This window comes from Phyllopteryx taeniolatus, chromosome 16, assembly GCF_024500385.1.
Source record: "Phyllopteryx taeniolatus isolate TA_2022b chromosome 16, UOR_Ptae_1.2, whole genome shotgun sequence".
Taxonomy (NCBI): Eukaryota; Metazoa; Chordata; class Actinopteri; order Syngnathiformes; family Syngnathidae; genus Phyllopteryx; species Phyllopteryx taeniolatus.
The window spans coordinates 1,648,390-1,671,837 of record NC_084517.1 but is presented as its reverse complement, the minus strand read 5'-3'; the positions used below and the strand labels follow the sequence as shown (position 1 = coordinate 1,671,837).

The window sequence follows — 23,448 nt, the reverse complement described above, 5'->3', positions numbered from 1 at the left end:
CTATTGAGATGCTGTGGCATGACCTTAAAAAGGAAGTTAATGTTCAAAAACCCTCCAATTTGGCTGAATTACAACAATTCTGCAAAGATGAGTGGGCCAAAATTCCTCCACAGTGCTGTAAGAGACTCACTGCAAGTTATCGCAAATGCTTGATTGCAGTTGTAGCTGCTCAGGGTGGCCCAACCAGTTAATAGGTTTAGGTCTTTTTCACATAGGGCCATGAAGACCCCCCCAATAATAAAAACCTACATTTAAAAACTGCAATTTGTGTTTACTTGTGTTGTCTATGACTAATATTTAAATTGGTTTGATGATGGGAAACACTTAAGTTTGACAAACATGCAAAAAATAAGAAATCAGGAAGGGGGCAAACACTTTTTCCACACCACTACCATATGAGGAAATGCTTTGCAGAGTCATTTCCGTATTTATACATGTTTTTTGTAAGCTCAGTTTTATATTCATTACACCACAAATTCCTCTAAGACGTCCCAATACAGTTCCTACACATCACAATGCATTTCTGTAGGTGACAATGTGTGACATATGCAAACTTTGGCTGGCTGTGTCGTAACGATGAGGGTAACGATCTCCTGGCCAAAAGCGTTACGCCAAAACCTTCACCAAAATTTACAAGTACATTCCTATTTATGTCCACATACACTTCTGAAAATTTGAATTTGAACAAAGTCGGTGTTTGGAAACTCAAGTAAGCTGTCCTTTTTTTCTTTTTTTAATTTCCTGAAAAGTTCCACTCGACAGCTACAATATATTTATATAATATATAATTTTTGTTTTGTTTTTTTTCCCAAAAAGTTTTCATTTTCGAGGTGGGGGGATTCCACCCGACAGCAACAATACATAAAATATGAGTAATTACTGCCATTTTATAGTATAGTACATTCCTTCTTCCACATTGGCTATGCAGTGAATATGGTCTCTGATTCTACGTCACACCAAGACACGGGGGAGTGTCGATTTTGGAGATGAAAAAGGGGCATTCCAAATGAAATTTGTTATTTAATAATTGCTTAAAAAATTATTCATATTATTAGAAATGACTGCCAGGTTCCTTTTCTTGACCAAAAAATACATAAAGAGAATTTGTTGATGCAATATGGACCATGAAGACCACATACCGTAATTCCTCGTGTATAATGCGCATTTCCCCCCCATAAAATTGTCAAAAGTCAATAGTGCGCATTATACATAGGTATAAGGGGAAATGAACAAGATTTTCACATTTTATAAATGTATGCCGCCATCTAGAGGTTATGAAAAAGCTGTACACTTTCATTCCAATATGCCACCACCACCTAGAGGTTATGAAAAAGGTGTACACTTTCACTCTGTCAATTGACTGTCTGTTGTCGTACTAGAGCGGCTCCAACTACCGGAGACAAATTCCTTGTGTGTTTTTTGGACATACTTGGCCAATAAAGATGATTCTAATATACCACCGCCACCTAGAGGTTATGAAACAAGTGTAGCCTACAGTTTCATTCCAATATGACAGGGGTACGTATGACTGCATATATGTACCGTTGTGGTCATAAGTTTACACACCCTGGCAGAATTTGTCAAATATTTTATTTTATTTTTATTTTTTATTATTTTTATTTTTATTTTTTTAAATACGACTGATGACTGAACAACAACCATCATTAATTTCTTTATGGTTGTGTTTTCCATCCATCCATTTTCTGAGCCGCTTCTCCTCACTAGGGTCGCGGGCGTGCTGGAGCCTATCCCAGCTGTCATCGTTTAATGATAATGCTTTTCTGAAATGCTTGACAGTTTAATTTGAATCCTATCAAAATAAAATTACATGTGTTTCGCCTGGCCCTTCATTTTTTATTTAAAGAATTGTACCCATCTTACAAATTCTGCCTGGGTAATCAAACATATGAGCACAACTGTGTGTTTTCTCATTTACTAATAGTAGGGCTGTGAATTTCAAAATAAGAGCAAGTAAATAAAAAAATGTTACATGTTAAAATAAAGTGCTTAACTTCAGAATAATTCTTTGAAAAAAAAATACAGATAATCATGTTTTGATCATATGGGTAGAAGCAAAATCATGCATTGTAAAAATGCATTATACATATGTAGAATTTCCAGAATTTTGAGGTCAACTTAGAGGGTGCGTATTATACATGGGTGCGCATTATACACGAGAAATTACTGTAGGTCCTTTAAATTTGTCACATAATTTTCCCCCAACTTTCAAAAATTATTGGAAGCTATCCTTGGTTCTCTAACCTTTTCTTGGAGGAACCCAAATTATGGATCCTGAAGCAACAATGGGTGGATGTTAAAATTAACAACTGACAAAACCATATTTCCTCACGTATGTCACCAACGCTAGGTGCGTAAACAAGAGGAACAAGTACAACACAGGTTTGTTATTGGCATCGGATACGAAACTTGTGAAACCCGCCTGTGTACACATGCAATGAGGGGGAACAGTCAGTTTTAGAAAATCTACCCCATTTCAACTGTTGAGAGCCTTTTCATCATTAGACGAACGGCTCCTCTTCCTTTCAGCACGCTAATTCAAGATTCATAAGAGTGACAGACTCCAAATAAGGGTGAAAATGTGCTTCGATCATTAAAACGTATGGAATTAAAACCGGTGGTGAGCAGTCAAGGTCAGCAAGTCCTCTGCTGATGTAAACAATATCAGAAGCTAAGACCTACATTTACAACTTAAATTTTAATATTTGTTCAATGAAATTGTATTATTTCTTCCCCAAAAGTCTATTCTCTTTTTAGTACGTGGACGTTAAATTTTTCTTTTTTGTCCAATCAGATTTCAGCCTCTGTGTGATGCCATGTCAATCTATGGTCCCCACCACCCCAGCTAAAGTGGGGCACCACTCTTTGTGCAACTCTTTCACTCTGAATCGCACTTTGAATGCCTGCATGTGTGTGTTCTGGTTCTCTGTGTGATGTACAGCACAAAGTATACATTAAAGTGTGAGTTGAATTTCCTCTTGAGGACACTAATAAGTATAATAAATAAACATTTAAATTGACCTTTAACTGAACCAGCTTATTGATTAATATTAAAAAATCTTGGATGTTTGCTTGACAAAAATATAGCCCTTGTTGTCTCCCAGTAACTTTAGAGGTAGAAGCTCAGATCCCCTTTGATAAAGAGCCAGTCCAGACCCGCTGTTACATGGCTGTTATGGACAATTAGTCAAAAGTATAAAAAAGTCTAGCATGTCTAAAATGTTTGCATTTTCCCATCTACATATGGAATTAAGAAAATCACGCAGGAACGTTCAAGCAAACCTGTGTCGGGCCATGTCCAGTAAACAAAGCTTTGTAGGCAGAAGCAGCTACTGACAGAGCTCCTTTAACCAGGTCACTGGTGACACTTGGGTGTCTGAGGAGAGACAACAAAAATATAAAGCCCAAATACAGGCAAAATCAATTCTTTGTATTTCAAAGAACTCTTTGCAACTCTTTGTAACATTTAGACCGTTGTGCTTAGCTTTAGAGGCTGAATGATGGGAACAAATGACGCCCGCGACCCTAGTGAGGATAAGCAGTACGGAAGATGAGTTCCAGCATAATTAATCCGTAAGGCAATGGTGAAAACAACAAACACATTTTCTTATAATATACTGTTGTCACCAATATCAACACAACACCAGCCCGAAATCATGTTCAATCACTAACACACTTTAAAAATGGCTAATTTATCATGCTGTTATTGATGAAATGGTAGAATATGGCGCTAGCTCATTGGTGTATCTGCTAGTCGAGTGCCTGGTAGGCTCGCACCAACTGGCAGACTACTTTTCCAAGGCAGTTTAATAGGCGAAAATGAATTTGCACACTTTGATGCTGACAGTCTGACAGTTGCAATTCCTACCGATCCATTTTTAACAAACTAGCCTTGCTCAAATGTAAGGTAACAAGCTGTAGATTAACTGTGATGTCATTTTCTCCCTTCCGCCAGGAGGGGCAGCTACATCTCACATTCTCGCGACCTTTGCACACGTATTGACATAAAATGGCGGCCCCTGTAGGTGAGTAAATGCAGTGTTTTAAAATATTTTTTTTTCTTTGAATAAATACTTCCTAGGTTTAAGTAAACAACATCAGATAAAGAAGTTATGCACATTTAACAATATAACAGGAAGTTTTTGACATGTAGTTTAGGTCCCCCTTTAAAGGGGAGATATAATGGAATATGTTTTCATTGCTTGGAAACAATTAGATGGGTCTCTGGCGTGCCTGCCCACCCATTATGTTTGAAATTAAACAATGATGTAGATCTGTGGGGTTTACCTATTATGGAAATATGTGATCAAGTAGCTCTGAATATTGCCACACAGTGGGGCTAATTTATATAAAACCGCCCCCATATCCAGTTTCTTCGGCCATGACTTGGCAACTAGGCTAGGCGAAGATACTCCACTTTAACGTTTGGACTACACTGTCTGACACACTGTCAAAGCCAAAACGTAAGCACAGCTGCAGTGAATTTTGTTGGATGCACAGTGTTGGCTTCTGATAAGCGGCACATAGAGTGGTGGCTTGAAACACGAGTTTCAATTGTTCCATGACCACGCTCCGAACTCAAATATTTCCTATCTCAAGTAATCTTTCCCCTTTGAAATGAATAGAAATCCCATAAATCCATTCCAGTCTCCCAAAAACAACAACAAGAAAAACATTTTGCTTTTGGTGTGTTTTTAATGAGAAAATAGCCATCTATAATATTGCAATTTATAAAAACATACAGTGATAACAACGAATTAAAAAGAAGAACAGTTTTTGTCACTTTTGGTTTCAATTCAATGCACATTGTGCTTCTGCCCAGCTTGGCCACCTGGGGGCAGTATAATAGAGATAGACAGATATACTGTACTTTAAGTGTACTGTACAGTATATACAACCCCTATTCCAATGAAGTTGGTACGTTGTGTTAAACAAATAAAAACAGAATACAATTATTTACAAATCATGTTCAACCTATATTTAATTGAATATAGATATTTAATGTCCAAACTGATAAACTTTATTGTTTTTAGCAAATAATCATTAGCTTAGAAATTTATGGTTGCAACACGTTCCAAAAAAGCTGGCACAGGTGGCAAAAAAGACAGTTGAGGAATGCTCATCAAACACCTGTTAGGAACATCCCACAGGTGAACAGGCTAATTGGGAACAGGTGGGTGCCATGATTGGGTATAAAAGGAGCTTCCCTGAATTGCTCAGTCATTCACAAGCAAAGATGGTAGCAAGGTTCAACTCCTTGTGAACAAGTGCGTGGGAAAATAATCGAACAGTTTAAGGACAATGTTCCTAAACGTACAATTGCAAGGAATTTAGGGATTTCATCATCTACGGTCCATAATATAATCAAAAGGTTCAGAGATTCTGGAGAAATAAGTGCATTTAAGCGGCAACATTGAATGCCAGTGACTTTCGATCCCTCAGACGGCACTGCATCAAAAACCGACATCAATGTGTAAATGATATCACCACATTGGCTCAGGAACACTTCATAAAACCAATGTCAGTAAATACAGTTCGGCGCTACAGCCGTAAGTGCAACTTGAAACTCTATGATGCAAAGCAAAAGCCATTTATCAACAACACCCAGAAACGCTTCTCTGGGCCCGAGCTCATCTAAGATGGAGCGATGCACAGTGGAAAACTGTTCTGTGGTCCAACAAGTCCACATTTCAAATTGTTTTTGGAAATTGTGGACGTCGTGTCCTCCGGGCCAAAGACGAAAAGAACAATCGGGACGGTTATGGACGCAAAGTTCAAAAGCCAGCATCTTTGATGGTATGGGGCTGTGTTAGCGCCAATGGCATGGGTAACTTACACATCTGTGAAGGCACTATTATTGCTGAAAGTTACATACAGGTTTTGGAGAAAGATATGCTGCCATCCAAGCAACGTCCTTTTCATGGACGCCCCTGGTTATTTCAGCAAGACAATGCCAAACCACATTCTGCACGTGTTACAACAGCATGGCTTTGTAGTAAAAGAGTGTGGGTACTAGACTGGCCTGCCTGCAGTCCAGACCTGTCTCACATTGAAAATGTGTGGCGCATTATGAAGCGTAAAATACGACAACAAAGACCCCGGACTGTTGAACAGCTGAAGCTGTACATCAAGCAAGAATGGGAAAGAATTCCACCTACAAAGCTTCAACAATTAGTGTCCTTAGTTCCCAAACGTTTATTGAATGTTGTTAAAAGAAAACGTGATGTAACACAGTGGTAAACATAACCCTGTCCCAGCTTTTTTGCAACGTGTTGCAGCCATAAAATTCTAAGTTAATGATTATTTGCTAAAAACAATAAAGTGTATCAGTTTGAACAACAAATATCTTGTCTTTGTAGTGTATTCAATTAAATATAGGTTGAACATGATTTGCAAATCATTGTATTCTGTTTTTATTTATGTTTAACACAGCGTCCCAACTTCATTGGAATTGTAAATCACAGCTCCTCTCAGCATGTCTCAGCTCCATCTAAAGAATATATGACTCTGAGTACAGTTACACTGACTGTCTAAATGTGTTGCTGCACCATTTGTGTTCAATATCAACTCCTTTGAAGGGTTAGGCCAAATGGTGTCTGGTATTTTGAAAAACTGGTAAGTCGGGTCACTCGTATCTCAAGCCACCACTGTACCTGAATGTTCTGAAAAGTTGATAACGTCTCGACGTGGGGGGTATTTGTGTTTTGAGGGGCTGCCTCCACAGTCTGAAAATGTTTTTGTTTTCATAGGCATTGGCTTTTTCTTTACCCGCGACCCTAGTGAGGAGAAGCGGCTCAGAAAATGGATGGATGGATGGATTGGCTTTTTCTTTTTTTTTTTTAAACACTCAATTGGCTCTGCCTCTGGTCATCATGGTAACTTGATATTTGTGGTATTCTAAAGAAAGCTTGCCATTGACATGTTGACAAAACACATGGGAACTGATATAAATTTGAGGAAAATGCATTCTTGTCCCCCAGTTCAAGAAAGAAAATTCCAGAGTGGTCACAGAAATAACTTGAATCTGACAAAAGTAATAATAAATAAAAATATAGCATAATTTATCGTGTATAATGCGCACCCATGTATAATACGCACCCCCAAAGAGGACCTCAAAATTCTGGAAAACCTGTCTACCTGTGTGTAATACATTTTTACAATGCATGATTTTTCTTCGACCCATATGATCAAAACATGAAGTATGATCTGTATTGTGTTAGCTTTTCTCAAACAATTATTATGAAGTTAAGCACTTTATTTTAACATGTAACACTTTTTTATTTACTTGCTCTTATTTTGAAATTCACAGCCCTACTTTTATTTAGTAAATGAGAAAACATACACTTGTGCTCATATGTTTAATTACCCAGGCAGAATTTGTAAAATGTGTACAATTCTTTAAAGAAAACATGAAGGGGCAGGCGAAACACATTTCATTTTATTTTAATGGGATTCAAACTAAACTGTTAAGCATTTCAGCAATGCATTATCATTAAACAAAAGCTCACACTGCACCCGACCCCTATGGCCCCTCCCACAGGTGGTGAGCCATTGGGAAGGGGGACCCACGTTACTCTTTCAGGCTGTGCCCGGCCGGGCCCTATGGGTGCAGGCCCAGCCAGCAGGCGCTCGCCTTCGAACCCCACCTCCAGGCCTGGCTCCAGAGGGGGGCCCCGGTGACCCGCATCCGCAAGGGAAACCTAAATCTATTCATTTTGTTCGTCATAGGGTTTATTTTGGAGTCGTGCTTTGTCTGGTCCCTCACCTAGGACCTGTTTGCCATGGGTGACCCTACCAGGGGCCTGAAGCCCCAGACAACTTAGCTCCTAGGATCATTGGGACACACAAACCCCTCCACCACGATAAGGTGACGGCTCAAGGAGGGGGTTCAGACATCTTAATTAGATGTATAAGACTGAATTAAATAAATATGATAGTCATCAGTCATATTTTTAATTTGTTTTTTCACAAACTCTGCCAGGGTATGTAAACTTATGAGCACAACTGTCCATATATGCAGTCATACGTACCCCTGTCATATTGGAATGAAAGTGGAGGCTTCGCCTTTTTCATAACCACTAGGTGGCGGTGGCATATTAGAATGAAAGTGTAAACCTCTCTCATAACCTCTAGGTGGCGGTGGCATATTGGAATGAAAGTATATAGCTTTGTCATAACCTCTAGATGGCGGCATACATTTATAAAATGAGTTATTTATTTTATTTTTTTTTCCATTTCCCCCTACACCTATGTATAATGCGCACTATTGATTTTTGACAATTTTTTGGGGGAAAAATGCGCATTATCCACGAGAAATTACGGTAATGAAAATTAACCACTGAAAATCAGACTGCTTTTGAATTGTGGTTCAACAGAATTATTACAAAAATAAACTCATGAAACAGGCCTGGACAAAAATGATGGTACCCTGAACTTAATATTTTGTTGCACAACCTTTTGAGGCAATCACTCTATCCATCATCAAAATCAAATTATTTTTGTAAATTTCAATGAGACTTCTGCACCTTTTTGCAGGTCTTTTGGCCCACTCTGGAGCAAACTGTAACAAACTGCTCCAGTTGTCTCAAGTTTGAAGGGTGCTTTCTCTGGACGTTTCAGCTCCTTCCACAGATGTTCAATAGGATTTAGATCAGGCCTCATAGAAGGGCACTTCAGAATAGTCCAACGTTCTGTTCTTAGCCATTCTTGGGTGTTTTTAGCTGTGTGTTTTGGCTCATTATCCTGTTGTAAGACCCGTGACCTGCAACTGACACCGTGACTGCTGCCTGTCACCAGCAGCACATTTCTCTCTAGAATACCTTGATAGTCTTGAGATTTTATCGTAGCCTGCACAGATTCAAGACATTCTGTGCCAGATCCATCAAAGTAGCCCCAGAACAACATGCAACAACATGCAGTTTGGCAAATGCCAGTCTCACGTTTTTATGATTTATTGTCAACAGTGGTGTCCTCCTTGGGTCTTCTTCCACAAAATCCACTTTGGCTCAAACAACGACGGATGGTGCGATCTGACACTGATGTACCTTGACCTTGGAGTTCCCCTTCAATTTCTTTGGAAGTTGTTTTGAGCTCTTATGTTACCATTTGTATTATCCATATCTTCAATTTGTTGGCTCCAGTCCCGTGGATCTTCAATTTCTGAAAACTGCAACTGCAGTCACAGGAACATTGAGCTACTTGGAGATGGTCTTATCGCCTTTAGCTTTAACGTGCTTGCCTATGTTTTCTTTCTAATCTCCTGAGACAACTCTCTCCTTCGCTTCCTCTGGTCCATGTTCAGTGTGGTACACACCATCTCATCTAACAACAGAGAGACTTGTCACCCTTTAAATAGGCCCAATGACTCATTATAAGTTTGAAGACACCTGTGATGCTAAATAGAGGACACACCTTGTTTGAACATGTCCCTGTGGTCAAATATATTTAAAAAAATTTCTAGGGGGTACCGCCATTTTTGTCAACCCTGTTTCATGATTTTTTTTTTTCTAAATAATTATGTTGAACCACAATTCAAAAGCGATGTTTGATTTTAATTGGTTAATTTAGTATTTTTTCAATTTATTATTACTTTTGCCAGATTCAAGTTATTTCTGTGACCACTGTGGGTTTTTCTTTCTTTAACAGAGGGGTACCAACAACTTTGTCCACGTGTGTATGTCTCCTTTAATATAAGGTGAATCACTTTTTTTTATTACAACAGCAATACAACGTACAACAAGATAAATAATAATAATAATAAAATGTAAAAAATCCATACAAGAGCACAATACAATGTACTGTATACTCGCAAACCGGCACCCGTGGATTTACCTATCTTCAGATCTTTAAAAATGTTTTCAAATTTTCTTTTTGTTATTGTTGTAACTTTTATTACCACTTTTTTAAGAATGTTTTGGGTTATTTTATGTTTTTCAATGCAATTATAATGGCCGTCAATTATCTGCAGATTTACGCTATTCGCGGTCCGGCCCAATCCCTATCCAGTCGTCTGTACTGGTATAAATGTGTATTTTCTTCTGACCTGGGATCCTCAGAGCAGTCTACTTCAGTGTCTGCAGTGGCTTTTGAGGCTGACTGTTTCTTTTCAGCACCTGAAGCTGAGAGACATTATTACATGTTGCATGAAGCTTGACATACAGTACAGCTACATCAGAATGCTAGTTTCATCTTTCACTGCTGCTAATTTTGCATATAAAAATATTACCATCCTCAGTTTGATTCAGTTCAGAGTGGTCTGTTTCCTCCCTAGCTGCAACATTGTCCCCTGCTGCTTCTCCAGTATTCCCTGGACTGTGAATATCAATAACAATTTCACATTTACACAATTAGTGAGTCCCACCCTCGTGCAATAGCAAAAGCAGCATCCAATCGTATCCAATCAATGTATAGCGGCTTAAATAAGTATTTGACACGTCACCATTTTTCTCATTAAATATATTTCCAAAGGTGCTATTGACATGAACATTTCACCAGATGTTGGGAACAACCCAAGTAATTCATACATACAAAGAAAGTAGAACAAATAAGCTCAGAAATTAAGTTGTGTGTAATAATGTGAACTGAAACAAGGAAATAGTATTGAACATGCCAGCTGGTATTTATTTAATACTTTGTACAAAAGCCTTTGTTTGCAATGACAGCTTCAAAACACTTCCTGTATGGAGAAAGTAGTCGCATGCATTGCTCTGGTGTGATTTTGGCTCATTCCTCCACACAAGTAGTCTTCAAATATTGAAGGTTCCGTGGAGTTCTTTTATGGACCTTGAGTTTCAGTTCTTTCCATAGATTTTCAATTGGATTTAAGTCAGGTGATTGGCTGGGCCATTCTAGAAGCTTTATTTTTTTTCTTTGAAACCAATTGAGTTTCCTTGGCAGTATGTTTTGGATCATTTTCCTGCTTAAATATCCACCCTCGTTTCTTTTTCATCATCCTCGTAGATGGCAGCAGATTTTTGTCAAGAATGTCTTGGTACATTTGCCCATTCATCCTTCCTTCAATAATGTGAAGTTTAGCAGTACCGTTTGCTGAAAAGCAGCCTCACAACATCATGCTCCCACCTCCGAACTTCACTGTTGGTATGGTGTTTTTAGGGTGATGTGCAGTGCCATTTCTCCTCCAAACGTGGTGTGCATTATGGGATCCAAACAGTTCAATTTTGCTCTCATCCGATTAGACTAAATTCTCACAGTATTTAACTGGCTTGTCCAAATGTTCAGCAAACTTCAAATGGCTTTGACATGCTTTTTTTTCCGCAATGGGGTCTTGTGTGATGAGCGTGCATACAGGCCATGGCGGCGGAGTGCATTACTCAGTTTTGCTTTTGACAACAGTATCTGCTAATTTCAGGTCTTTTGGTAGCTCACCACAGGTGATTATTCTTTGCACTCCTCTGTCAGAAATCTTGCGAGGAGCACCTGATCTTGGCAAATTTATGGTGGTATGATTGGCGTTCCACTTGCGTATTATGGCCCCAATCGTGCTCACTGGAACATTCAGAAGCTTAGCTATGCGCCTGTAACCAATGCCATCGTTATGTTTTCCAACAATTACTTTGAGATGGTCTTGAGACAGCTCTTTGGTCTTGCCCATCATGAGATGTGTCTTGACTCACACCTTGGCAACGAGACCTTTTTGTTGGCCATCAATTAGGACAGAATCATCTGATATCAGAATCAGAATCATCTTTATTTGCCTAATATGTCCAAAAATGTGTCTCCGGTAGTTGGAGCCCCTCTCGTACGACAACAGACAGTCAATTGAAAGAGAACACTTTTGAGACATAAAGACATTGACAAAAATAAATAAATAAAACACTCACTGAGCAATAAAGGTTTGCTAGTTGTCTGGTAATGCCGGTACATTTATTTATTTTTTGACAATTGTGCAAAAGATGCAGAGTCCTCTAGCATTTAGAGCAGTTCGAATGACTAATATTGCAATAGTCCAGTGCAATGACCATTGTGCAAAGGGCACCGAGACTTCAAGGAGTAATATGCAGTTTAAAGTGACGAGTAGTACGATAATCTGGGACAATGTTGATTGTGCAAATGTTGCAGATACTCCTCAATCAGTGTGCAAATGGAGCAGATCCTACTCTGGCATGAGTGGCCAGTATTGGTCAACAACAGATATGCAAATAGTGCAGCATGGCAAGACCACTACAGTGAGTGCACGAGTAATATATAATTGGCCGCACAGAAATTTGACAACGAACTCAAGTCAAAAAATTGCCAGCATGTTCTAATGGAATTGTAGGTTAGGTTTTTAAGAAGTTGATCGCAAGAGGGAAGAAGCTGTTGGAATGTCTGCTAGTTCTAGTTTGCATTGATCGGTAGCACCTACCTGAGGGAAGGAGCTGGAAGAGCTGGTGACCGGGATGTGGAGGGTCCGAGAGGATTTTGCACGCTCTTGTCTTAGTTCTGGCAGCGTGCAAGTCCTCAAGGGTGGGTAGGGGGGGTACCGACAATCCTTTCAGCAGTTTTGATTGTCCGTTGCAGTCAGAGTTTGTCCTTTTTTGTAGCAGCACCAAACCAGACTGTGATGGAAGAACACAGGACTGATTCAATGGCCGCTGTGTAGAACTGCCTCAGCAGCTCCTTTGGCAGGCGGTACTTTCTCAGAAGCCGCAGGAAGTACATCCTCTGCTGGGCCTTTTTGAGGACGGAGTTGATGTTGGTCGCCCACTTCAGGTCCTGAGAGACTGTAATTCCCAGGAACTTGAAGGGCTCGACGGTTGACACAAGGCAGCTGGACCACGTGAGGGGCAGCTGTGGCGAAGGATGCCTCCTGAAGTCCACGATCATCTCTACAGTCTTGAGCGTGTTCAGCTCCAGGTTGTGTCGGCCGCACCACAGCTCCAGCCGTTCCACTTCCTGTCGATATGCAGACTCGTCACCGTCATTGATGAGGCCGATGACCGTGGTGTCATCTGCAAACTTCAGGAGTTTGACAGCCGGGTGCGCTGAGGTGTAGTCGTTTGCGTAGAGAGAGAGGAGCAGCGGAGAGAGGACACAACCTTGGGGCGCCCCAGTGCTGATGCTGCGTGTGGATGAGGTGGTCTCTCCCAGCCTCACCTGCTGTGTCCTGCCCGTCAGGAAGCTGTAAATCCACTGCCAGATGGCAGGTGAGACGCTGAGCTGGAGAAGCTTGGATGAGAGGAGTTCAGAGATGATGGTGTTGAACGCTGAGCTGAAGTCCACATACAGGATCCTCGCGTAGGTCCCTGCACTGTCGAGGTGTTCTAGGATGAAGTGCACTGACAAGGGGCTGGATTGCTGTTTGATTACTGATAGATTTTAGGCGTTGTCTTGGCTTTCCATGCCTTTTTGCACCTGCCTTTCTTCACATGTTCAATACTTTTTCCCTGTCATTCCACATTTTTACACCGAACTTAATTTCTGAACTTATTTGTTCTACTTTCCTTGTATGTATGGATTACTTGGGTTGTTCCCCACATCTGGTGAAATTTTCAGGTCAATAGCACCTTTGGAAGTATATTTAGTGAGAAAAATGGTGACGTGTTAAATACTTATTTCAGCAGCTGTAATTTTCTCACACAGCAAGACTGATACATTTGCACCCATCTGTGGAGACATGGATGTTCCTGTGAAGTAAGCTCAGGTTGACTAATTGAGCTTTTCTAACTTAATTACAATTCAACCAGCAAAATGTCGATAGAGAAATATTTTCCTCCACATTAAAGGGACATCACACTATCATATACCAGCCTACATACTGACCTTGGTGTAAGGATGGCTGCAGGTGGTGCGACCACCTCAGGTGTCAATGGCTCATCATCTAGTGTCTGAGATGTGCAAAGCATGTCGTTAGCACTGCTGTTGCCCAATGTCCCTGTACCCAAAACTGCTGTGATGTCATGCGCCTTGCCCTCTTCCTGGGAGGTACTGCCCGGGTGCTCACAGGTAAGGGTTTCAGGGTCTGCGGGGGTACTAGCCGAAATATCACCAGGTTGAGACAGAGCAGAGCTGCAACAGATAGAAGAATAGAGAATGAGTACATAAATAATTTCTATTAAGGTGGTTAAAATTGTATCATACCCATGGTCACTCTTTTTGCTTCAATATGCAGTATGCTGTTTTCAAACTGCTAGCAAGATTTAAATGTAGCCTCACTCACTCCCCACCCATGTCCCCGCGCATCTCTGTCCCCCAGCTCACTAAACTTGGAAAAAAAGATTCAGGAAGAGACCGGTGTTGCACACTCGCCTGGCCGCCTCAGAGTTTACCTTGATCGGCCGCGAGCGCGCAAAGTTACACCAAATATTTCAGTTTTGATGTATTTTTTGGAATGTCCACTCAAATAGGCCTACAAGGCAAGGCAAGGCAGGGCAAATGTATTCATATAGCACATTTCATACACAAGTTAACTCAATGTTCTTTACATGATTAAAAGCATTTAAAATTGCGCAAAATATATATATATATAATACAACCCCAATTCCAATGAAGTTGGGACGTTGTGTTAAACAAATAAAAACAGAATACAATGATTTGCAAATCATGTTCAACCTATATTTAATTGAATACACTACAAGGACAAGATATTTAATGTTCAAACTGATAAACTTTATTGTTTTTTCAGCAAATTATCATTAAAAAAGCTGCATTCCTTTTCTCCCTTAATAATAAAACCCTTCATTTAAAAACCGCATTTTGTGTTTACTTGTCTTTGACTAATATTTAAATTTGTTGGATGATGGGAAACATTTAAGTGTGACAAAAGAAATCAGGAAGGGGGCACATACTTTTTTACACTTCTCTAACTGTGTGTCATCTGCATAGCTAAACAGGCTGAACAGAAGGGGTCCAAGAATTGAACCTTGGGGGACCCCATATGTCATTGACACTCAATGAGATGGAAAACTTCCAATGGTTACAAAATATCTCCTGTCCTCCAGGTAAAACCTGAACCATTTAAAGACTTCCATTTAGTCCTACTCACGTTTCCAGCCTGTTCAACAGTATGTTATGATCTACTGCATCAAACATACCTGTACATGGACTCCACCAGTGGCCGGCTGGTGTCAAAACAGTCAGGAAGGATGATGATATATTCCTCTGAGGAGGTGGAGGATGAGCGACTCCTCACCCCCTCTTTTGTTTTCAAACCATCTTTCACCTTTGGTTCTTTCTCACTTTCCCTTCTTTTGGACTGCATACCAGCACAATCAATGTGCGGAACCTCGCCTTCACCTGTGTTAGCAATTTGAAAACCAGGTTAAGTGACATGGAAATAACCATGGGATATCAAAACCTGAATAACTACAGAAATCTGTTTGTATAGTCCAGTATTATTAGACAGACAGCTGAAAATAAAACGTGGTACATGGAAATGTGTGTTCAGTCTAATCAAACGTCAGTATGCGGCAATTTGCGGATCAAGATGGGTGTGATAACACTTCAACACTAAAGTTAATCAATACATTAAATTTAAACTTAAATTACAATGTCGAAGGATATTCAAAATACACTTTTGAAGCAAAAATGGCTACTACATGATTATGTACCATATAATCCCTCTGTGTGAAAGAAGACAATGTGGTTGTTTTCATGCAAAACATCAATAAGAGAAAAAAAAATGTTTTTACTAAGTCTTGTAAACGTACTCTAACTTATCTCTAAGGAGGAATCAAAATGTTTGGTAAAAGACCCGGTTTTAAGTTAATTATAGTTAAATTTCAAGTCAAATTATGTAAATGTAGCATAATTAATGGTGTGTGGCTGCGCCTAATTGGAGCAATTTGTATCAAAATATAATGATCTTTGGATCGTTAATATTTTTATCTTCTTAATCGATTTTATCTATCAGTATAAATGCAATGCAACTTCTCCTTGACCACTCACTTATGGTGGTGGACTCCTGCAGTGTGGAAGGCATCAGTGGCATGTTGAGTGTTATTGGAACTGAGCTGGGGCCAGCCACCTCAGCTGGGACCATAGACAGAGGAGCTGGTAGGGAGGCTTTCAGAGGGGATGGCAGGGAAGACTTTAGCATAGCTGGTGGTTTCAAAGGGTTGTGGGAACTGTCCAAGATATCCTCAGTTTTCACTCCTTCACTTTTCACACAGGAGCCAATCTGAACTGACGGACGCACCACTGTGAGCAAGCAGAATGTAAATTAGACTGGTGAGCTAAAAGTGCAGCTCAATTTACCTGTAGTACAAGCACTTTACACACAAAATACATCACAAATGGAGAAAATTTCATCTGACAGACATTAAAACTTACAGGATATTAATAAATTCAAAAAGACGACTTTGAGCCGGCCGCCTTTTGTTGTGTTCGTTTACCTGCTCCGGAGCAAGATCCTCTCACCAGGGTGTGGTCAGGGGCCTCCTCCAAGGTCATTGATCGAATCACAGTCTCACAAACAAACTGAGTGCCGCTGATGTCCTCCTCCCCCTCCTCTTGTGCTGGTATTCCACTATCCTCTGCACCAAAACCCACCCCATGAGATACATGTGTGGTACATGAAAAAATACATACAAACATTTGACAAATATTGATGATAATGACCGTTAAGAATGTTAAAAGGCGTGACGGTAAAGTCCATTACATTTAATAAGGTTCACTCAACTTATCACGCTACCGCTACGACAAAGGCCGAATAGTTTCTTTTAAATGGAGACTGAACCACAGACTGAGCGCGGCATCCATGCATGTGCCAGAGCAACGAACAACAACAACAAAGAAAGTCTGCTTCTCCTCGCGCTTGTGTGTGGAGATCCACCAGTATCCCCATTTTTATAATTAATTCAAATTTCAAGGAATATAAAGCTAGCCAGATGGCTCAAAAACCTTTGGTTTTTGTACCAGTGTTCTGAATTCTCCGTCCCGAGTCCTATTCTCGTTCAGTTGTCGGACATTGTATCATCTCTGTCTTCTCCGTCTGACCAATGTGCATTTGTGGAACACGTACAGACGTGAACCCTGATTAAATGTAGTATCAATGGAAAATGCGTGTGCATTTATGGTCAGAGTGCCTAACTAGTAGCTCATGCTCTACTGGTCGACCGCGGACTGATCCCAAGTCGACCGTGAGGAGTGTAGGGAAAAATATGTTTTTTGGTGTATGTGTGTTATATTTTTGGATTAAATATATATAATGTTTATCTTTGTCTGGGCACCCTTAAACACGTACGCAAAAAGTATTTAAAAAAGAGGAAGAAATAGTATGTCACCTTTAAACTACCGTAGCGCGTGACACGTGACTGGAAGTTTACAGCTGTCAACAGTAGGTAGCAGCTAGCGATCAGAGCGGTTAAGCAATCTTATACTTTAACATGGCTGAGGGGAAACGAACCGAAAAGACCAACCATTTTCATCCTGAATGGAAGGAAAGTAATCTATCTATCCATTTCCTGGACCACTTATCCTCACTAGGCTCGCGGGCGTGCTGGAGCCTATCCTAGCTATGTTTGGGCGAGAGACGGGGTATAACCTGAACTGGTCACCATCCAATCGCAGGGCACATATAAACAAACAACCATTCACACTCACATTCACACCTATGGGCAATTTAGAGTCTCCAATCAACCTATTATGCATATTTTTGGGGGGCTCTGGGAGGAAACTGGAATACCCAGACAAAAATCCACGCAGGCACGGGGAGAACATGCAAACTCCACACAGGCGAGGCCGGAATTGAACCTGGGTCCTCAGAACTGTGAGGCAGATGTGCTAAACAGTCATCCACCCTGCCGCGGAAAAGTAACTTTTTTGTTTATTCTCATTCAAACCCTGTTTGTTTGATATGCAATGCAACGGTAGTGTTGGCAAAGAAATGGAATCTGGAGCTGCATTTTAAAACGGTACACAGGAGATACGAAAGGGATTTTCCTGCAAAAACACCACAAAAGTACATAATTTGAAAGCCCAGCTTGCAGCACAGTAATAAACATTCACCAAACCGAACAACAAAGATCATGAAGGCCATTCAAAAAGAGCAACTCTCCCACAATACTACTACAAGGCGATGTGAGGTAATAGCTGTCGCTAAGGATGTGGAGGAGCAACTGAGGAAGGATATTGATGTGTGTAGTTACTATGGTGTAGGATTTGTGGATGGCGACCCCAATTGGACCACAATAATACCTGCACCTCAGATGCATATACTGCACTGTATTGTTTGTTGATGATGTAGCGTAGATATGAAATTTTAAAATATATGTACCATAATTTCTTGGGTATAATGCACATTTTCCCCCCCCAAAAATTGTCAAATTTCAATAGTGCGCATTACACATACGTATCGGGGAAAATAAAAATAAAAACTTTTACATTATATAAATATATGCAGCCATCTAGAGGTTATGAAAAAGCTGTACATTTTCATTCCATTACACCACCGCCACCTAGAGGTTATGAGAAAGGTGTACACTTTCATTCTAATATGCCACCGCCACCTAGAGGTTATGAAAAAGCTGTACACTTTCATTCCAATATGCCACCGTCGCCTAGAAGTTATGAAAAAGGGGTAGCCTACACTTTCATTCCAATATGACAGGCGTACATATGACTACATATATGTACAAGTTGTGCTCATAAGTTTACATATCCTGGCAGAATTTGTGAAATATTGTTTATTTTTTTTATTTTTTTTTTTTATTTTATTTTTTTTTTAAATACGACTGATGACTGAACAACAACCATCCGTAATTTCTTTATGGTTATGTTTTGATTAATGATAATGCTTTTCTGAAATGCTTGACAGTTTAATTTGAATCCCATTAAAATAAAATTAAATGTGTTTCGCCTGGTCCTTCATGTTTTTTGTAAAGAATTGTAAACATCTTACAAATTCTGCCTGGGTAATCAAACATACACAACTCTTGTGTTTTCACATTTACTAAATAGAAGTAGGACTGTGAATTTAAAAATAAGAGCAAGTAAATAAAGTATACCGTGTTCAAATCAAGTGCTTAATTTCAGAATAATTATTTGAAAAAACTAGCAAAATACAGGTAATACTTCATGTTTTGATCATATGGGTAGAAGCAAAATCATGCATTGTAAAAATGCATTATACATAGGTAGAAGGGTTTTCCAGAATTTTGAGGTCAAATTTGGGGCTGCGTATTATACATGGGTGCTCATTATACAGGAGAAAATTACGGTATATAATACCATATATACTTGGTGGCTCCTTCGCGGATTTCAGATTACTGTACAACAAAAATAAAGCAATTTGCCTCACGGTTCCAATAGATTTAGATGGGAGTGTAAATCTTCCATTTTAGTTACCCATTATGCTATTGATGATTTCAGTCTCTTCTTGGATCAGCCCCAAAGAAGGGCTGCTTTTGTCCTGCTGGTGGCCATCTTGAGGAAGAGGGGAGATGCAGGGAGTCATGTCTGGATGGGAGAGAGAAAGAGGCAGGTTGATAATCTGATAAAACAGTTCAGTTTCTCTCCGAGAATATTACATTGCTGTAAAGTTAACAGATTGTTTGCTGTATTTGTCTGGAAGACAAGTAATGTTCATAAACAATCAACGACACAAATTAATGGCAACTCTTCTTACCAGCTGGGGTGTTATTCGGGACACTCTCCAACTCTTGGACAATGTTGATGTCCAGCAACTCAAATGACAGAAGATCCTGAGAGATGAAAAGCAATGAGGTCCAAAAGTTGAATTTTTGTAACATCTAAGAAGGCAAACATCATGAGGCTCTTTTCCGTTGTAAAACTGTAATCTAGTGTTAAGTTTCTATTGTACAAAACAAAGTGGTACCTGAATTCAGATCCATATCTAGAAACAGTCGTGAAAAAAGTACTGTACACTCTTTCAATTCGGTAACTGGTCTTAAAATAAGATAAATACAACTCCAAATGACTTACATTGTGGCATTATCGATTTCACAACAACTGGTGTAGAAATAGAAGTGGACCCTCATAACATTAATGGTTTGTTGGTCAACTAGTGTTTTACTATTTTAAGTCAATTATCTGTCTTTCACTAATTTGTCTTAATTGTGGAACCAGACGACAAGCATATTTCAAGTCATTTACAGATCTTTTATCGTGCTTTGGGCTATCCTTATTTTTCTGTTTGTGCCAGTACAATTATCCTGTGCCATTTGCTGTGGTTGCAGGTTTCATTTGAGTGGCGTCTTACTTTTATTTTCTGTATCACTAATATTTTAAAGGCATAAATTGGACAAAAATTGTAAAATTACAGTATCTCACAAAAGTAGACCCCTTTCATTTAATCCTTTTATCATATCTTCTCAAGAGACAATACACAATACTTTATAGAAATGAAACATGCATTCAACAGAGTAGTCAGTGTACAGCTTGTATAGAAGTACAGATTTACTTTCCTCTGAACTTAACTATAACTCTAAAATTTAACACAGCGATTACTGTCTCAATAGCTGGAAATAAGTGTGTACACCTCACAGTGAACATGTACAATGTGTCAATATTTTATGTGAGCATCAATTTTATCTAGCACTGCATTATCCTCTTGGACATGGAATTCACCAGAACTGCAAAGGTTGTTATTGGACTACCTTTCCACTACTCTTGGACACCATGTGGATTTTAGGGGGTGTATGTTAGATACCATTGTACTCTTTCACTTTCTGCTTGAGGATTCCCCACATGTGCTCAATTGCGTTCAAGTCTGAAGACAGTTTCCAAAAGGAGGGGATCATGCTCTGCTTCAGTATGTTACATTACATGTTGGAATTTGTGCTGCTTTCAATGCAACCCCTGACCACGACAAAGGCTTGTTAACTGAGGGTTTAATTTGCGAAAGCTTCAGAATAGGCCTCCTCCTGGAATGTCTGCTATGCATGACTTAATGCAGCGTATGAGGTATGATCTCAGCCCTAACAGGTTGACCTTCCATTTCTACAACCTCTGCAGCAATGCTGCCACCACTCGTCTGGTGCATTTGTTTTTAAAGCCAAGCGCACGATTTAATACAGCACGAGGACTGAACTTTTTGGCCTGTTCCTGGTGAATTCTTTGCCATAAGGTGCCATGCTGAAGATCCAGTGGCCTGTATGAGATAGTTGTACACAAATTTTAACAGCTCCAATCTACTTAAGTGTGTAGCCAACTATTTAGACAATAATGGCTGCATGTTGAAAATATGTCTGTGGATAGTACATCTATGCTGCGATAGAAGATGTACACTGACTACTCCAAAGTACAACCCCAATTCCAATGAAGTTGTGACGTTGTGTTAAACATAAGTAAAAACAGAATACAATGATTTGCAAATCATGTTCAACTTATATTACATATACACTACAGAGACAAGATATTTAATGTTCAAAATGATAAACTTTATTGTGTTTATGAAATAATCCTTAACTTAGAATTTTATGGCTGCAACACGTTCCAAAATAGCTGCAACAGGTGGCAAAAAGACTGAGAAAGTTGAGGAATGCTCATCAAACACCTGTTTGAAACATTCCACAGGTGAACAGGCTAATTGGGAACAGGTGGGTGCCATGATTGAGTATAAAAGGAGCTTCCCTGAATTGCTCAGTCATTCACTAGCAAAGATGGGGCGAGGTTCACCTCTTTGTGTAAAAGTGCGTGAGAAAGTAGTCGAACAGTGTAAAGATAATGTTCCTCAAAGTACAATTGCAAGGAATTTAGGGATTTCATCATCTACGGTCTATAATATCGTCAAAAGGTTCAGAGAATCTGGAGAAATCACTGCATGTAAGCGGCAAGGCCGAAAACCAACATTGAATGCCTGTGACCTTCGATCCCTCAGGCGGCACTGCCTCAAAAACCGACATCAATGTGTAAAGGATATCACCAGATGGGGTCAGGAACACTTCAGAAAACTAACGTCAGTAAATACAGTTCGGCGCTACATCCGTAAGTGCAACATGAAACTCTACTATGCAAAGCAAAAGCCATTTATCAACAACACCCAGAAACGCCGCCGGCTTCTCTGGGCCCGAGCTCATCTAAGCTGGACTGATACAAAGTGGAAAACTATTCTGTGGTCCAACGAGTCCACATTTCAAATTGTGTTTGGAAATTTTGGACGTCGTGTCCTCCGGGCCAAAGAGGAAGAGAACCATCCAGACTGTTATGGACACAAAGTCCAAAAGCCAGCATCTCTGATAGTATGGGGCTGTGTTAGTGCCAATGGCATGGATAACGTACACATCTGTGAAGGCACTATTAATGCTGAAAGTTTTGAAGAACGATATGCTGCCATCGAAGCAACGTCTTTTTCATGGACGCCCCTGGTTATTTCAGCAAGACAATGCCAAACCACATTCTGCACGTGTTACAACAATGTGGTACTTGACTGGCCTATGCTGCAGCCATAAAATTCTAAGTTAATGATTATTTGCTAAAAACAATAAAGTTTATCAGTTTGAACATTAAATATCTCGTCTTTGTAGTGTATTCAATTAAATATAGGTTGAACATGATTTGCAAACCATTATATTGTGTTTTTATTTATGTTTAACACAACATCCCAACTTCATTGGAATTGGGGTTGTAAACACAAGTCTAATTTCTAGGGGACTGTCACTTGAAAAGCTTTGAGGAAATTCTGGACCACCATCCGGCATCTCAGCAGGGGCAAGCAGTGCACCATCAACACTGTGTATAGTGGGGATGGGGCGCTGCTGACCTTGACTCGGGACATTGTGAGTTGGTGGGAAGAATACTTCAAAGACCTCCTCAATTCCACCGACACGCCTTCCCATGAGGAAGCAGAGTCTGGGGTCTCTGAGGCGGGCTCTCCTATCTCTTGGGTTGAGGTCACCAAGGTGGTTAAAAGCTCCTCGGTGGCAAGGCCCCAGAGGTGGATGAGATTCGCCCGCAGTTCCTAAAGGCTCTGGATGTTGTGGGGCTGTCCTGGTTGACAGGCCTCTGCAACTTCGCATGGACATCGGGGAAAGTGCCTCTGGATTGGCAGACTGGGGTGGTGGTGCCCCTATATAAGAATGGGGACTGGAGGGTGTGTTCCAACTACAGGGGGATCATACTCCTCAGTGTCCCCGGTAAGGTTTATTCAGGGGTGCTGGGGAGGAGGTTCTGTTGGGATGTCGAATCTCAGATTCAGGAGGAGCAGTGAAGTTTTTGTCCTGGCCGTGGAACAGTGGACCAGCTCAACACCCTCGGCAGGGTCCTTAAGGGTGCATGGGATTCGCCCAACCAGTCTCCATGTGTTTTGTTGACGTGGAGAAGGCGTTCGACCGTGTCCCTCTGGGAGTCTTGTGGGGGGTGATACGGGAGTATGGGGTACCCTTTACAACCAGTGTGAGAGTTTGGTCCGCATTACTGGCAATAAGTCAGACTTGTTTCCGGTGAGGGTTGGACTCCGCCAAAGCTGCCCTTTGTCACCGATTCTGTTCATAACTTTTATGGACAGGATTTCTAGGCGCAGCCGAGGCGTAG

At 40.3% G+C, this 23,448-nt stretch overlaps 1 protein-coding gene across 10 annotated transcripts in view; it reads right to left on the bottom strand.

Moving 5' to 3' along the window:
* Positions 1-23,448, bottom strand: part of nbr1b (NBR1 autophagy cargo receptor b) — an 85,299-nt gene that overhangs the window by 23,749 nt on the left and 38,102 nt on the right. For 7 of the 10 annotated variants that reach the window (XM_061748100.1, XM_061748098.1, XM_061748099.1 and 4 more), the window contains 9 exons: positions 19,583-19,658; positions 19,303-19,413; positions 16,350-16,490; positions 15,904-16,155; positions 15,051-15,252; positions 13,780-14,025; positions 10,244-10,329; positions 10,061-10,136; positions 3,301-3,394 (listed from right to left, as the gene is read on the bottom strand). In XM_061748100.1, the coding sequence (XP_061604084.1) occupies positions 3,301-3,394; positions 10,061-10,136; positions 10,244-10,329; positions 13,780-14,025; positions 15,051-15,252; positions 15,904-16,155; positions 16,350-16,490; positions 19,303-19,413; positions 19,583-19,658 (1,284 nt within the window). Of the gene's footprint in view, positions 1-3,300; positions 3,395-10,060; positions 10,137-10,243; positions 10,330-13,779; positions 14,026-15,050; positions 15,253-15,903; positions 16,156-16,349; positions 16,491-19,302; positions 19,414-19,582; positions 19,659-23,448 lie in introns of those variants that run through there. The other 3 variants (XM_061748102.1, XR_009784617.1, XM_061748103.1) reach the window with 3 other exon arrangements.